The following is a 17,194-nucleotide window of genomic DNA, read 5'->3' on the forward strand; positions in this document are numbered from 1 at the left end:
ACTGTAGCCTCAACCTCTTGGGCTCAAGCAATTCTCTCACCTCAGCTTCCCAAGTAGCTGGGACTATAGGTGCATGCCACCACACCCAGCTAATTTCTGTATTTTTTTTAGAGACAGGGTCATACCATGTTGCCCAGGTTGGTCTGAAACTCCTGACCTCAAGGGAATCTTGCTTTTTTTAATCCAGTCTGATGTTCTCTACCTTTTAATTGGGGTGTTTATGCCTTTTACATTTAATGTGATCATTGATATGGTTGGTTTTAAATCCACCTTCTTTCTATTTTGTTCCACCTGTTTTTTGTTCTCTTTTGAATTAATTAACTTTCTTTGAATTAAATGAGTTTTATTATTCCATTTTACCTCCTTTGTTGGCTTATTAGCTATACAGTTGACCCTTGAACATTGCAGGGGTTGCAGCACCAACCCCCTGAACAGTTGAAAATCTATATATAACTTTTGACTCCATAAAGATGAGAAAATATATTTACTATTCATTCAGTGGAAGTGGATCATCATAAAAGTCTTCATTATAGTCATATTCCCATTGAGTAGGCTAGGAAAACGAGGGACTAGTCTTGCTCTTCCAGGAGTGGCAGAGGCAGAAGAAAATCTACGTATAAGTGGACCCGAGCAGTAGAAACCCATGTTGTTCAAGGGTTAACTGTACTTCATTTTGTATTTTTAGAGATTACCTTCTGGTTTATAATATACGTCTTTAATTATCAGAATCTAGCTTAAGGTGATATTGTACCACTTCATACGTAGTTAAAGTAATAATTTTACAACAGGATGATTTTATTTTCCTTTTCTCATCATTTATACGTTTGTTATCATACATTTCACTTTTACACATGTTATAAGCTCCATAAGAAATTATTACTTGTTTTGGATCGTTTTTATAGCTATATCTTCTAATTCATTCATCTTTTCTTCTGCAGTGTCTAATATTCTGTTAATGTCCAGTGTATTTTTCTATTCAGACACTATAGTTTTCATCGGTAGACATTTGATTTGTTTTTTTTTTTAAATCTCATCTTCCATGTCTATTTCACATGCTCAATCTTTCCTCTAACTTACTGAATACATGCAATAATAGTTGATTCTCATTATTAGCAATAGTTATGTTCTAAAAGGTCATTATGAACACTGAATTAGCAAATACTGAACCATTGCTCCTAGGAGAAATACAGGGTTAAGTTCCTGTGAACTTCTAGTTACATTTCCATCATCTGATCAGTATACTGTATAATCTTGTTTTATGCATCTTTCTGTTTAAAGATACCACATTTAATATATGCTGTTTATTCACTAACATTGAGCTTATGGCCACCAACACTATAGTTCATCATGAATGAAGCTTATCTAACATATGTATTTTCTTCATAAGGCACATTACAGCTTCCTTGTGCTTAAAAACACTAGACAGCACTTTAGCAGCATGCTTGGGGCCATTTTAATCAGGGAAATCATCGACCAAAAGCACAAAAATGCAAAGAATGTAGCACTAAACAGACTATGGAAAGGACACTTGTTTTTCACATGAGAGCTGAAACATGAAGGGACAGCATCACCTTGTTGGACCTCAGCTGTGAACACGTGTTGAGGGACTAAACTTTTTAGTCCCTCTGCATATGTCACAAATGACTACAAAAGTACATGAGTATTGATTTTGAGATTACAAATAAATTTTATTGAGTACATAGATTTACAAATATGGAACTTGGATGAGGAGTGGGTTATTTACATATTCTTATAGTACCTCTACACAAATCTTTACTAAGTATAACATAAATGGATATCAGTAAAACTGAGATTACAGGTGTGAGCCACAGTGCCCAGCCACATATTCTGAGTAGAGGAAAATTTCATTAAACTTGGACAATATTAGGAAATTGAGGACTATGAAGACACTTTTTACTCATGGTATCTAGTGCTATTTAGGTTCTTATTTCTCTTCCTTTTGTCTCAGCCTTGTCAGACCCAAGCAGTAGACTTTCAACTTCTCCTCCTCCTCCAGCAATTGCAGTTCCCTTGCTGGAAATGGGATTCTCTCTTCGGCAGATTGCCAAAGCCATGGAAGCTACAGGTAGGAAAAGTTTTTATGTATCAGTGTATACAGATATGAGAAGTCCTAGCTTATTAGAGACAACATAATTTTTAAGAGGCTATGAAACTTGGTAAGATTTTTAACACTGTATTTTGTTACAAGAGCATCATAGCAAAAACTCTTAAACGGATAACATAAAGACCTAATTCTTTGCTCAAAGTCAGCATCAGACTGTTTTTCCCCTGTGCAGGTGCTAGGGGAGAGGCTGATGCCCAGAATATCACTGTCCTTGCCATGTGGATGATAGAGCACCCTGGGCATGAGGATGAAGAGGAGCCCCAGTCAGGCAGCACAGCAGACTCCAGGCATGGAGCGGCCGTTCTAGGCAGTGGTGGGAAGTCAAATGATCCCTGTTATTTGCAGTCACCTGGAGACATACCATCAGCTGATGCTGCTGAAATGGAGGAAGGTTTTAATGAAAGGTGAAATTCCAGTTTCTGTACTTTTGTTCCATGTGTTATAAATTTCAAAGCCCCATTTATTATATATCCCTTCATAAATGCTTCTAATTGTATGTAAAGTTGATAGATATAGTTATATGAAAATATGGGCATTTTAGTTACAAGTTTATATTTCTGTGAAGGGTAAAAGTGACATGACAAGTTTTGATTTGAATAGGTGTTTTCATGCCAGAAGGAATTTCATAATTTTTGTGTAAAATTGTACTGAAAAAGGAAACAAAACAAGTTTATTTTGAAGTAAACATGCTAATAAAATAATTTTATCTCATACAAGTGATATAAAATCGAGTATTCATTTTAATATTGGACATTGATTTAATGTATTTGATAGAATTGAACTTTTTTTTTTTTTTTTTTGAGATGGAGTCTCGCTCTGTCGCCAGGCTAGAGTGCAGTGGCGCGATATCGGCTCACTGCAGCAACCTCCACCTCCCCGGTTCAAGCAGTTCCCTGCCTCAGCCTCCCAAGTGTCTGGGATTGTAGGCACGTGCCACCATGCCCGGCTCATTTTTTGTATTTTTAGTAGAGACAGGGTTTCACCATGTTGGCCAGGATGGTCTCAAACTCCAGACCTCGTGATCCACCTGCCTCGGCCTCCCAAAGTGCTGGGATTACAGGCATGAGCCACCGTGCCTAACCTAGAATTGAACTTTTAAGTCTTCTCTGTGTAATATTTATATTTTCATCTCTTCTATAGTTTTTCATATCTAGTAGAAGATGCCCCTTTAAGTGTAAAAAGATTTCTGTGATAATGCCTATCCTAAAATGAGATGTAATAGAATATCTTACAAATTCTCCCTAAAATCTTTTTTCCTTCATCACTTCTTATGACTTTAAATCTTAATTTTTCATTTTAACTGTGGAGCCATATAGTAACCAAGGCTTGTGTCCTAGACGGCATGCAAGTTTTTTCCAACAAGCTCAGTGAATATTTTCATAACGTAGTTCAAAATACCTGTTTTTCCTAGGCAAGAATTCTCAATCATTTCAAATTTTAAGTATTTAATCTTTTAGGATTTAGTTAAGGTCATATTTGATCTCATTTAAATTTGAGCTTCATTAAACATCATTTTGTTGTTTGAAGAATTCAAAATCAGATAAAGTTATTGCTCAGGTCACAGGAAATGTTATATGCATAATTGAACTGTTCAAGGGATAAAGATGTGTTTCAAATTTTATCATAAACCTATTTTATTCTAAGTGAGAATAAAGTAATACTACAAGTAAGCTTACACCTATGCTTTCTTTCCGTAATGGTTTTAAAAAATTTGTGTTGCTTTCTCACTTGCACTTGCAGCCCTGATAATTTGGATCATACAGAGAATGCAGCTTCTGGAAGTGGACCATCAGCTAGAGGTCGCTCAGCGGTAACAAGAAGACACAAGTTTGACTTAGCTGCTCGCACATTGCTAGCAAGAGCAGGTAATTGTATGTTTCGTATCCTTTTCTTTGTGAAAGATCTTATTTTGAAAGCAATATAAAGGCACATTAAAGAAGATGCAAATTAATGATACTAAGTGCTCAGTCCCTCCACATTAACAGAACAGCCATTTGGATGTCATTTTCTATGCATTTACATCATTTTATTTAAATCATAGCATACATTCATAGGCTTAGAAGTCTATAATGGCCACTTGTAGATTTTGAGAAATTATATAAATGCTCTTCCTTCTGCTCTCAGTCAATTATAATTTAAGAAGTGATGATGCATGTTTAATGTTTAGCATCAGTGGTAAGAAGGAGCTGGAAAGGGCACTGTGCCAAAAAAGTAGGCCCTGGCTTTTCTGATGTACTGGCTCTGTGGATGTTAGGGCTTCACTGCTAGGTAAGGACCAGATTCCCTCATTACATGAGTAAATTCTAGGATTATGTTTTGGGCATGTAAAATAGAAATTATAGGGAATATATTTTCCAAACCAAAAACTTGAATATGTGATTTGTCAAAACAGAATTTGATCACTGAAATACTAGAACATGAGTAATGATTCAGTAATTTACGGGAACAGTGAGAGAACTTGAGACCATCCTAGAAAATAAAGGATATATATTTCTCATATAATTAAGGTGACTGATTTTTTTTAAAACCTAAAAGAATAGTAATAGCCAATATTTACTGAAGTTTTTTTCTATATGATTAACATTATAGCAGTGGCTCTTGCCTATAATGCCAGCACTTTGGGAGGTGGAGGCAGGAGAAATCACTTGAGGCTAGGAGTTTGAGGCCAGCCTGGGCAACATAGCAAGACCCTGTCTTTACAAAAAAATTAAAAAATGGTTAGCTGGGTATGGTGGCATGTGCCTGTAGTCCTAGCTACTCAGGAGGCTGAGACAGGAGGATGTCTTGAGCCCAGGGGTTCAGGGTTACAGTGAGCTAGGATTGTGCCATTGCACTCCAGCTTGGGTGACAGATCCAGACCCTGTCTCTAAAAACAGCAACAAAAACATTATAAAGCGTCGCATGGATTCTCTTACTTAAACCTATCAATAACCCAGTGAGATATGAGTGCTATTATTATCCCTTTTTGCAAGAGAGAAAACACACGTGATAGGTATAATTTGATGTTTTATCGTCTGAGATCCAATAAGACAACTGAGATGGGTTCTCACCTACGTGTATGGCAGTTAAGAATTGGCGAAATATTCAGAATTATTTTATGCATGCAAATAAAATGCCTTTTTTGTTTTGTTCTGAGCGGGATTATACCGCTCTGTGCAGGCCCACAGGAATCAAAGTCGGAGAGAAGGAATATCTTTGCAGCAAGACCCAGGGGCGTTGTATGACTTTAATTTAGATGAGGAATTGGAAATTGATCTTGATGATGAAGCAATGGAAGCTATGTTTGGACAAGACCTGACCAGTGACAATGATATTCTGGGAATGTGGATCCCAGAGGTACTGGATTGGCCTACCTGGGTGTGTGTGACTGCAGCGGGGGCTGCTCTGACTTATTTTCCTGCCCTCCTGTTCATATAGCTTACTAACAGCAGCCTCGCCTAGGGTTGAAACACTCTAAAAAGTCTTTTATCTCATCCTGAGGTTTGGGGATTTAAAGCATGAGGTTACTTTGATACCTACAAACTAATAAGGAAAAGTCTCTCTTGCTTTCTCTGTGGGATTTTATTGTTTCTCTCCCCAGACAAGATGAATAGAGTCATACTGTGGTAATATTTGATTCTGATGTCAAAGATAGATTAGGAAACTAGCATCAGGTTCCAGTAGATGTTGACAGGTTATATAACATGGCTGCTATGCTCACATTGCTATCTGAATGCATGTTCTTCTCCTTCATAGGTTCCATTTAATCAATGTAATGCCTTATTCTAGGAACCAGTGCTCACCTAGATCTTGTAAATACCTCCATCCGGGGGCAGGGTACATGGTGGGTTTGTATATACATTGTTTAGCATTACATTTTTGTAGTAGGGAGACCAAAAAGCTCATAGATGTAAGTCCTACAGGAAAGAGAATCTGCTATATAAATAAGTGAATTGTAATGATTTTTCTCAAAAATTCATAAAATAGGTATGCATTTTGTGACCAGATGAAAATTAGTTCTTTTCACTAGTGGAGTTTTTTTTTTTTTTGAAGCCTTGTTTCGAGGTAGGACAGATTGTCATGTTCATTAACTCTTCTCAGTAGGATACTCAGTTACTTGTATTATTGATATAACTTATTAGAGTGAGAGAGGGCAAAGAACACCTTCAGATTGTGTCATCTGAATTCTGATTTGAAAGAAATTTTTTATGTAGCATTAATGAACATGTTGGAAATATTCTAGCATATGTAGTAAAGTAATTTAATATCATAAATAATCTACTTGGTACTTCTTGGTTTTATGTTAAATTGACTAATCATTTGGTATGAAATCCTTTTGTGCAGCATGTTTGCGAGTCTGAAGACAGGGAAGAAGTGGTGGTGTGTGAACTGTGTGAATGCAGCGTCGTCAGCTTCAATCAGCACATGAAGAGAAACCATCCAGGCTGTGGGCGCAGTGCAAACCGCCAGGGCTATCGCAGCAATGGTTCCTATGTGGATGGCTGGTTTGGCGGTGAATGTGGGAGTGGAAATCCATACTACCTGTTATGTGGCACCTGCAGGGAGAAGTACTTAGCCCTGAAGACCAAATCCAAGTCAACAAGTTCTGAAAGGTACCTTGAAATTGTGTAGCTATCCAGACCTCCTGAAGATACCTCACACCTTAAGTCTTCGGAACTGTAGATTTTTCATGTGAGGAGTTACATTTAACCTTCCCTGAAATCCCATGATTCTTACACTTCGGGCAGAAGGGATGGAGAGGTTTCAGAAATTCATGTTCCCAGGAATAATGGCATGGCAACATATCCTTCCCTGGAGTTTGACTGTGTTAACCTCTGACTTGTTGGCAAGTAATGGTCAGGACCCTTGCCTTAACCCTCAGGAGGCTTCTGCTCAATTCTTTTCATTGGTGTTTTCTACCATATTTCTGGCATTTTAATTAAGGTATTTTTCCTGATGAAAAAAACAGACTTTTGATTAAACGAGTTCCATAAAAATATTATCTCTTTACATCCTTAATCCCTAGAGAGTAGGTTTGTTGCCCTTATTGTTAACTATTAAAATCTTTAAGGCTTTATGGAATAGAATTTGGTTAAAAGAGTTGTTTTAGGTAACCCAGAAATCTCCCCAGTAGTTTGGTAAAATAATCATTGATTTTGTAAGCATGTGTGTACCTACATACCAGCAGTTTTTATTATGTTAGCCTATAACATGAAACATACTTTTTTATTTTGTGCTGCTTTATTAATGACCTCTTAAAATGTTCTAATGACTTAATTTGCATTTTGGGGTACTAACTGTTTTTATATAAAAATGCAATGTTCTTCATGTTTGGTGCAGGTACAAGGGACAAGCTCCAGATCTAATTGGCAAGCAAGACAGTGTGTATGAAGGTAGTTTGTTTTGAGAGCCTCTTTATTTTACATGTTTTTTAATATATCCTCTCTGCTTAACATCTGTTACTAAAATTCACCTTCGTGTGTGTGTGTTTGTATTTGTGTACATGTTAACTTAAATTTTCCCTTAAAAACTCAAGGGAATTTAATAGCAACAACGCTGGTTTAAAAGTCAAAGGAAAAGAACCTGGTTTCAAAGACCAGCTTTACCACAGAATATTAATTTCTATTTGGTGTATTTTTTTTCAAAGTAGGGAAAGGATGTGGATATTTTGAATTTCCACCCTAATTGTGGAAAGTAAAAAATAGAGATGAGCATTGATTTTTCTGGAGCACTCATTTTCTTGAAATAACTCATTCCCTAATGATTACAGACAGTTAAGAACTCTTTGTTGGACCCATGACAATATTTTTAATTAGTTTAAACCTCTATTACCAGCTGTAGTATTTGTTATTGCTGTCAACTTATTTAACGACATTGACTCCCTTTCCCTGAGAGTCTCACTTATGCTTCAGGAGTGCAGTTTGGTTAAGTTTTCAGGAGATGGTGCCATAGTTCATTATGTGGTCACTGGACTTTCAGTCCATCTGCATTTTATTTATTTATATTTATTTATTTATTTATTTATTTATTTATTTATTTATTTATTTATTATTTTTATTTCTTTGAGATGGAGTCTCATTCTGTTGCCCAGGCTGTAGTGCTGTGGCATGACCTCAGCTAACTGCAGCCACGGCCTCCCAGGTTCAAGCAATTCTCCAGTCTCAGCCTCCTGAGTAGCTGGGATTACAGGTGCACACCACCATGCCTGGCTAATTTTTGTATTTTTTGGTGGGGATGGGGTTTCATCATGTTGGCCAGGCTGGTCTCAAATTCCTGACCTCATGTGATCCAGTCGCCTCGGCCTCCCAGAGTGTTGGGATTACAGGCATGAGCCATCGCATCTGGCCGCTCATCTGCATTTTAGATGTATTTTCAGAATAACCATTGCCAGCAGATTTATGTAATATTTAAATTCACATACTATACATTTATTTATTTAAATTCCAGAAGACTGGGACATGTTGGATGTTGATGAAGATGAAAAGCTAACTGGTGAAGAAGAATTTGAATTACTTGCTGGACCGCTTGGTTTAAATGACCGGCGCATTGTACCAGAACCAGTTCAGTTCCCTGACAGTGATCCACTGGGAGCATCAGTAGCAATGGTCACAGCCACCAACAGTATGGAAGAGACTCTGATGCAAATAGGTAAACTGAAATCCTGATTTGCATTGATTTTATAGCATCTACTATAATTTGTTTCTTAGATAGGTAAATAATAATAATAAAGTAAAAGTAAATAAGACTAATGGTTCAGCATTACCTCACCCCAACAAATCTATTTAGCCAGTTGTTTTAACATTTTGAAGGTATAATGTGGTATTAAGTTTTGGCTGGGCATGGTGGCTTATGCAGGTAATCCCAGCACTTTGGAAGGCCGAAGAAGGAAGGTCGCTTGAGGCCAGCAGTTCAAGACCAGCCTGGGCAACATGGTGAGACCCATTTCTATTAGAAAAATGAAGAAAAGTAGCTGACTGTGGTGGTGTGCACCTTTAGTCCCAGCTACTCAGGAGGCTGAGGCAGAAAAATTGTTTAATCCCAGGAGTTTGAGGTTATGGTGAGTGATGATTGAGCCACCGCACTCCAGCCTGGGTGACAGAACCAGACCCTGTCTCAAGAGGAAAAAATAAATGTTTTGATTTTTTTTTTTTTTCTTTCATGATACCAAAGCAATAAAAAGATTTATAAAACTTGTTATTTAAAAAAAAAAAAAAAACTTGGTGTTAAGAGAATCCTGTAACCAACTCAGAATTATTGTGCAGTCTTCTTTTTATTTGGGTGAGAGGGTGTGGTAAATTTTTGGTATAGGGAATACAAAATAAAGAATTGGGCGGTATTGGTAATTCAGTCCTTTATAAATTCTCAAAGCATGTTTTTAAAACTTTCTTATATCTTTCTTATCATCAGTAGATGTGAGACATGAGCAAAATGAACAAAACAAAAAATACTTAATGGAAAAATTATCCTATGGTAAATACATTGTTAACATAGAAATATCTAAGTTAGCTCTCTCACCACTCCTATTCCAACATAGTGCTGGAAGTTCTGGCCAGGGCAATCAGGCAGGAGAAGGAAATAAAGGGTATTCAATTAGGAAAAGAGGAAGTCAAATTGTCCCTGTTTGCAGATGACATGATTGTATATCTAGAAAACCCCATCGTCTCAGCCCAAAATCTCCTTAAGCTGATTAGCAACTTCAGCAAAGTCTCAGGATACAAAATCAATGTACAAAAATCACAAGCATTCTTGTACACCAATCACAGACAAACAGAGAGCCAAATGATGAGTGAACTCCCATTCACAATTGCTTCAAAGAGAATAAAATACCTAGGAATCCCACTTACAAGGGACGTGAAGGACCTCTTCAAGGAGAATTACAAACCACTGCTCAGTGAAATAAAAGAGGATACAAATGGAAGAACATTCCATGCTCATGGGTTGGAAGAATCAATATCATGAAAATGGCCATACTGCCCAAGGTAATTTATAGATTCAATGCCATCCCCATCAAGCTACCAATGACTTTCTTCACAGAATTGGAAAAAACTACTTTAAAGTTCATATGGAACCAAAAAAGAGCCCGCATCACCAAGTCAATCCTAAGCCAAAAGAACAAAGCTGGAGGTATCACGCTACCTGACTTCAAACTATACTACAAGGCTACAGTAACCAACACAGCATGGTACTGGTGCCACAACAGAGACATAGATCAATGGAACAGAACAGAGCCCTCAGAAATAATGCCGCATATCTGCAACTATCTGATCTTTGACAAACCTGACAAAAACAAGAAATGGGGAAAGGATTCCCTATTTAATAAATGGTGCTGGGAAAACTGGCTAGCCATATGTAGAAAGCTGAAACTGGATCCCTTCCTTACATCTTATACAAAAATTAATTCAAGATGGATTAAAGACTTAAATGTTGGACCTAAAACCATTAAAACCCTACAAGAAAACCTAGGCAATACCATTCAGGACATAGGCGTGGGCAAGGACTTCATGTCTAAAACACCAAAAGCAATGGCAACAAAAGCCAAAATTGACAAATGGGATCTAATTAAACTAAAGAGCTGCTGCACAGCAAAAGAAACTACCATCAGAGTTAACAGGCAACCTACAGAATGGGAGAAAATTTTCACAACGTACTCATCTGACAAAGGGCTAATATCCAGAATCTACAATGAACTCAAATTTACAAGAAAAAAACAACCCCATCAAAAAGTGGGCAAAGGACATGAACAGACACTTCTCAAAAGAAGACATTTATGCAGCCAAAAAACACATGAAAAAATGCTCATCATCACTGGCCATCAGAGAAATGCAAATCAAAACCACAATGAGATACCATCTCACACCAGTTAGAATGGCGATCATTAAAAAGTCAGGAAACAACAGGTGCTGGAGAGGATGTGGAGAAATAGGAACACTTTTACACTGTTGGTAGGACTGTAAACTAGTTCAACCATTGTGGAAGTCAGTGTGGCGATTCCTCAGGGATCTAGAACTAGAAATACCATTTGACCCAGCCATCCCATTACTGGGTATATACCCAAAGGACTATAAATCATGCTGCTATAAAGACACATGCACATATATGTTTATTGCGGCACTATTCACAATAGCAAAGACTTGGAACCAACCCAAATGTCCAACAACAATAGACTGGATTAAGAAAATGTGGCACATATACACCATGGAATACTATGCAGCCATAAAAAATGATGAGTTCATGTCCTTTGTAGGGACATGGATGAAACTGGAAACCATCATTCTCAGTAAACTATCGCAAAGACAAAAAACCAAACACCGCATGTTCTCACTCATAGGTGGGAATTGAACAATGAAAACTCATGGACACAGGAAGGGGCACATCACACTCTGGGGACTGTTGTGGGGTGGGGGAAGGGGGGAGGGACTGCATTAGGAGGTATACCTAATGCTAAATGACGAGTTAATGGGTGCAGCAAAACAACATGGCACATGGATACATGTGTAACAAACCTGCACATTGTGCACATGTACCCTAAAACCTAAAGTATAATAATAAAAAAAAATTCACTATTAAAAAAAATATATCTAAGTTAGAAATATCCAAGTTTAAACTTAGAAATATGTGAGTTTCTCCTAAGAAATTTTCTATATAACCAAGTTCCAGATGAGCAAAAGACATTGGTTTGTTATGGAACCTCTGTAGAATAGGAAATTTTTTTAGTAGTTCAGATATATTTTTTTCTTACCTTGTTGAGAACGAAACAAAATTATGTTTTTCAGGTTGCCATGGCTCCGTAGAAAAGAGCTCCTCTGGGAGAATAACGTTAGGAGAGCAGGCAGCTGCCCTAGCAAACCCTCATGACCGTGTGGTGGCTTTAAGGAGAGTGACTGCTGCTGCTCAAGTTCTTCTGGCCAGAACCATGGTCATGAGAGCACTGTCTCTTCTCTCAGTCAGGTAAGTGTTATTTTATGTCACATGATGATGCTAAGTTAACTTCTAGTGTACATTAGCTGGGAGTCTGGTGGTGTTTGGGAGGGTGAGATAGAATTTTAGAAGCTTGAATATGTACTGTTGAATGAAAGATGTTAGACGTAGTCATCATTGTTATTCACTTAATTGGTCATTCAGTTAATACTTGGCTCTTTTTAGGTAGAAAATAATGCCATTATCACAAATAAGTAAACCACATACGTTTTATTTTGTTGCTTGAAATGGAAACTAAGGCTGTTGATCCCAATGGTACTGGATCAAAAACTAAAGGTCAAAATGTATTGACCGTCTTTGTAGCTAAGTCAGCCTGCAGATGCCATCATGGGGATCCTTGCTGTGTTCTTACTGTGAGTGTAATGTAAAAAGGGGATGAGAACCAGAAATGCCTAAAAGACAGCTGTTTAAGAAGTGATTAAGCAGGTGTATTTAATGGCAAATCAGTGAAGGCAGAAAGATCCTGAAAGAAAAACAAAATTTCCATAAGACTGTGTGCTATTGGCTCAAGGATAGGCAAATAGGATAGTACAGAAGAGAGTTCAGAAACTGACCCACACATATAAATAAACACTTGATTTGTGGTTTGATTTATGACAGTTGTTCACACTGTAGAGCAATAGAGAAAGGATTTTTTTTTTCAACAACTGAAGCAGGGTCTGATGGTTTATCCACATAGAAAAAAAAAAAAAAAGCCTTGGTCCCAACCTCAAACTCTATAAAGCAAATAGTTATAAAGTGGCTATTAGATCTAAATATGAAAGAAAAATCAATAAAGTTTATTGAAGGTAACATAGAAGAATTGCTTCTTGGTCTTGGGACAAGCAAAAATTCCTCAAGCAGGTCACAAGAGGAATCTGCCATAAAAGATTGATAAATTGAAATATAATAAAATAGAAAACCTCTGTTTAGCAAAAGTGATTTGAAAAGTAAGAAAGTAAAAAAGCAAGCCATAGAATGGGAGAAGATATTAGTAATGCATCTAACCAACAGAATGTGTAAAGAATTCCTATAAATTAACAAGAAAAAGACAACCCCAGAAGAAAGTGGGCAAAACACATTAAGAAGTGTTTCACAAAAGAGGATCTCCAAATGGCCAATAAACATGAAAAGATGTTCAACCTCATTGAGTCTTCAGAGAAATGAAAATTAAAACCTAGTGTGATTGGGAGGCCAAGACGGGAGGAACCCTTGAGCCCAGGAGTTTGAGACCAGCCTGGGAAACATAGTGAGACCCTGTCTCAAAAAAAAAAAAAAAAACCCTAAGGCAAAAAACCCACCAGTGAGATATTACTGCACACCCACAAGAATGGCAAACATTTAAAACACTAGGGAGAAAAAAGTGACTGAAACAGCTAAAACTCTCATACATTGTTAGTGAGAAAATAAATTGGTATAACCACTTTGGAAAACTGTTCCATAGTAATAACTAAAGCTGAACAGGAACATACTCTGTGACCCAGAGATCCACTTCTGGGTATATATCCAACAGAAATACTTAAATATGTGCCCCCTAAAGACCAATCATTCATGGTAGTACTATTCATAATAGCCCCATGTTGGAAACCGCCTGATTGTCATCTGTAGGGATAAATGAACTGTGGCAGATTTCATGTATATGTCAATGAAAATGAACTGCTCAATGCTACAAGATTTGGATGAATCTTACAAACATAATATTGAAGAAGCCAGACACAAAAGAGTACATACATTAATTATTCAATTGATGTAAAGTTCAAAAACAGGCAAAACTAATTTGTAGCTTTAGAAGTCAGGATAATGGTTACTTTTGAGAGCATCGTGACTGAGAAAAGCCAAAAGCAGGTTTCTGAGGTACTGGCGATGTTCAGTTTCTTGATCTGGAGGGTGGTGACATGGGTTTGTTCAGCTTATGAAAATTTATGCTTTGTGAACATTCCTGTTTTACTTTGGCAGTTCAATTGTACTTCAAGTATATGCCAATACTTATTAAAAGGAGAGAACGTTTAGATGCCAGTTTCCAGCTTGATACCTTTGGCAACTCTTAGGACATGTATAGCTAATGATAGTGCAGCTTACATTTTATTATGGTTGTTGATGCTGTGAATGTTATGTGGGACTGCAAATGGTCCCTTAAGAAATCCATTTTCTTTATCCATCTGAAATGTTTTTCTTTACTGGCAGTGGTTCCAGTTGTAGCCTGGCTGCTGGTCTTGAGTCTCTAGGGCTAACAGATATCCGAACGCTGGTTCGATTAATGTGCTTGGCAGCAGCAGGGAGAGCTGGCCTCTCCACCAGCCCTTCTGCCATGGCTAGCACCTCAGAACGATCACGAAGTGGGCATAGCAAGGCTAACAAGCCTATCTCTTGCCTGGCCTATCTGAGCACAGCAGTGGGATGTCTGGCATCAAATGCTCCTAGTGCTGCCAAACTGCTTGTACAGTTGTGTACACAGGTAAGCTAGTTTCAGTACTTTTCCCATTACATTGCTTATTTCTGACTGATTCTTGAGCCTTTTGAAATGAAATATTTTTGTTCCAAAATTACATGTAAAAATTAAGCCTGTTTTTCCAATTGCTTCTTCAGAACTTGATTTCTGCTGCAACAGGTGTAAATCTAACCACAGTTGATGACTCAATTCAGCGAAAGTTTCTACCCAGCTTTCTCCGAGGAATTGCTGAAGAGAACAAGCTTGTGACCTCCCCAAACTTTGTTGTAACACAAGCCCTTGTGGCATTGCTAGCAGACAAAGGGGCCAAACTAAGACCTAACTATGATAAGTCAGAAGTTGAAAAGAAAGGTAGGTTTCATACTACTGAAACATACAGTCTTCTAATCGACTTGATTCTTATTTTTAAATAATGTTTTTACATTGTTAGTATATGATAAATTGTATGACGTGAGTTTCTTAAGTTTAGAACATAAAAGAAGTGCATAGATACTTTTTCACTATGCATGGAAACAAAGATTAGGAAATGTACCATATTAGTTTAGTTATAGATTATTATTTGAGTTACCATAGATAATAATCCTGGTAGGTTTCTTTAATAAAATTTAGATGAAGGCACTGTTGTTTTCTCTTTGTTTTAAGATTATAACACTTTGAAGGGACTACTTATCAGTACCATCTGCCTTTCTCTTCATCAGGACCATTTAGCCAAGAGACACTGACTTTTGTTTTTTGTTTCTTTTTGAGACAGAGTCTCACTCTGTCGCCCAGACTGGAATGCAGTGGCACAATCTTGGCTCAGTACAACCAACACCTCCTGGGCTCAAGTGATTCTCCTGCCTCAGCCTCCCAAGTAGCTGGGATTACAGGCATATGCCACCACGCCCAGCTAATTTTTGTATTTTTAGTAGAGACGGGGTTTCGCCATGTCGGCCAGGCTCGTCTTGAACTCCTGGCCTCGTGTGATCCTCCCACCTCAGCCTCCTAAAGTGCTCAGAATACAAGCATGAGCCACCATGCCCAGCCGATACTGGCTTTTGGATCTATCAGCCCAGTTCCTTGACTGGTTACAATCACACCATCACTTTTGAGCAACAAAAGCCAAACTGTTCTTCTTAAAGGCATGCTGTCTCCGTCCTGGTTTTAAAATTATTTCTGCTGCTTTCTTAGTCTACTGAGTCCTTGGAGCAAAGACTATTGATTGTTGTATAATAAATTTTTTTTTTTTTTTTGGAGTTGGAGTCTTGCTCTGTCACCCACGCTGGAGTGCAGTGGCGCAGTCTTGGCTCACCACAACCTCCATCTCCCAGGTTGAAGCAATTCTCCTGCCTCAGCCTCTGGACTAGCTGGGATTACAGGCACGTGCCACCACACCATGGTGTGGCTAATTTTTTTTTTTTTTTGTATTTTCAGTAGAGACGGGGTTTCACCATGTTGGCCAGGCTGGTCTCGAACTCCTGACCTCAGGTGATCCTCCCACGTCGGCCTCCCAAAGCACTGGGATTACAGGCGTGAGCCACCATACCCGGCCTAAAATGTATATTTTTAATGAATCAGATTTCTTACAGAATTTGATGTGAGATAAATGCTTTATTTCTTGTGTGCATATTTTAGTGAAATAATTGCTTGCAAAAGTGCTAATTCTTAAAAGATATGGGTTAACCCATTTGCTTGTTCACCACCACCAGATCTCACCTGAGCATCATTTCATGTTTTGTTTAAGCAGGTTTAATTGCCCAATTGTATGCCCATCCTTCCTATGATCCTTCTGCTGTAGGCCCTCTGGAGCTGGCTAATGCCCTGGCAGCCTGCTGCCTCTCCTCCAGGCTGTCCTCACAGCATCGGCAATGGGCAGCTCAGCAACTCGTGCGCACTCTTGCTGCACACGACCGTGACAACCAAACTACTCTGCAAACACTCGCCGATATGGGAGGAGATCTTAGAAAATGCTCCTTTATCAAGTTGGAGGCTCATCAGAACAGAGTAAGTATTTTGAGTGTAAAGTGTGTTAATCACCTTATGTGAGATGAAATAGTCTCTGCTCTTCTCAAAGAGCTCAAAGTTTAGGTCTCTCTCTTTGTGTCACTCTCTTTCACACACGTACACATACACATGCACACAATTACAAAGATGTTCCTGGCAGTTACCAACTCTACTTTCTCTGTATGCTGGTTTGATATAATAGTATACGAATTGGAGAGTTGGATGGGGGATGAGAAGAAGACCAAAAGAATAGCTTCACAAAAGATGAAGACTTATGCATTTGGTCCTCTGTATCCGTGGGTTCCGCATCCATTGATTCAACCAACTACCAATGGAAAATATTGGGGTAAAAAATAATGATCCAATAATAAAAAATAATACAAATAAAAAGTACAGTATAACTGTTTACATAGTATTTACATTCTGTTAGGTATTTAAAGTAATCAGATGATTTAAATTACATGGGATGATATATATATGTTACATGTAGATACTACCCCATTTTTATAAGCAATCTATCTGCAAATTTGGGGCAGGGAATCATGGAACCAATCACCCACAGATACCGAAGAACAACACGCAAAAGGAAAAGAAATTGGCCTCACTATTTTAATCTAACCCACGGGGTCTCTGAGCTATAACAAGAAATGAAGATTGGATTGTGTTACTTAAACAATTTTTTTTTAACGGAGTCTCACCCA

General features: G+C 37.9%; 1 protein-coding gene across 19 annotated transcripts in view; it reads left to right on the top strand.

Annotated features, from left to right (window-relative positions):
• The window catches only part of HERC1 (HECT and RLD domain containing E3 ubiquitin protein ligase family member 1), a 254,678-nt gene that overhangs the window by 191,709 nt on the left and 45,775 nt on the right, over positions 1-17,194 (top strand). For 12 of the 19 annotated variants that reach the window (XM_063638840.1, XM_055278203.2, XM_063638842.1 and 9 more), the window contains exons 41-51: positions 1,970-2,086; positions 2,298-2,529; positions 3,866-3,990; positions 5,262-5,482; positions 6,449-6,717; positions 7,445-7,497; positions 8,552-8,752; positions 11,878-12,052; positions 14,246-14,516; positions 14,648-14,861; positions 16,237-16,493. In XM_063638840.1, the coding sequence (XP_063494910.1) occupies positions 1,970-2,086; positions 2,298-2,529; positions 3,866-3,990; positions 5,262-5,482; positions 6,449-6,717; positions 7,445-7,497; positions 8,552-8,752; positions 11,878-12,052; positions 14,246-14,516; positions 14,648-14,861; positions 16,237-16,493 (2,135 nt within the window). The remainder of the gene's footprint in view (positions 1-1,969; positions 2,087-2,297; positions 2,530-3,865; positions 3,991-5,261; positions 5,483-6,448; positions 6,718-7,444; positions 7,498-8,551; positions 8,753-11,877; positions 12,053-14,245; positions 14,517-14,647; positions 14,862-16,236; positions 16,494-17,194) is intronic. The other 7 variants (XM_063638844.1, XM_063638839.1, XM_055278211.2 and 4 more) reach the window with 5 other exon arrangements.

This window comes from Symphalangus syndactylus, chromosome 5, assembly GCF_028878055.3.
Source record: "Symphalangus syndactylus isolate Jambi chromosome 5, NHGRI_mSymSyn1-v2.1_pri, whole genome shotgun sequence".
Classification (NCBI taxonomy): Eukaryota; Metazoa; Chordata; class Mammalia; order Primates; family Hylobatidae; genus Symphalangus; species Symphalangus syndactylus.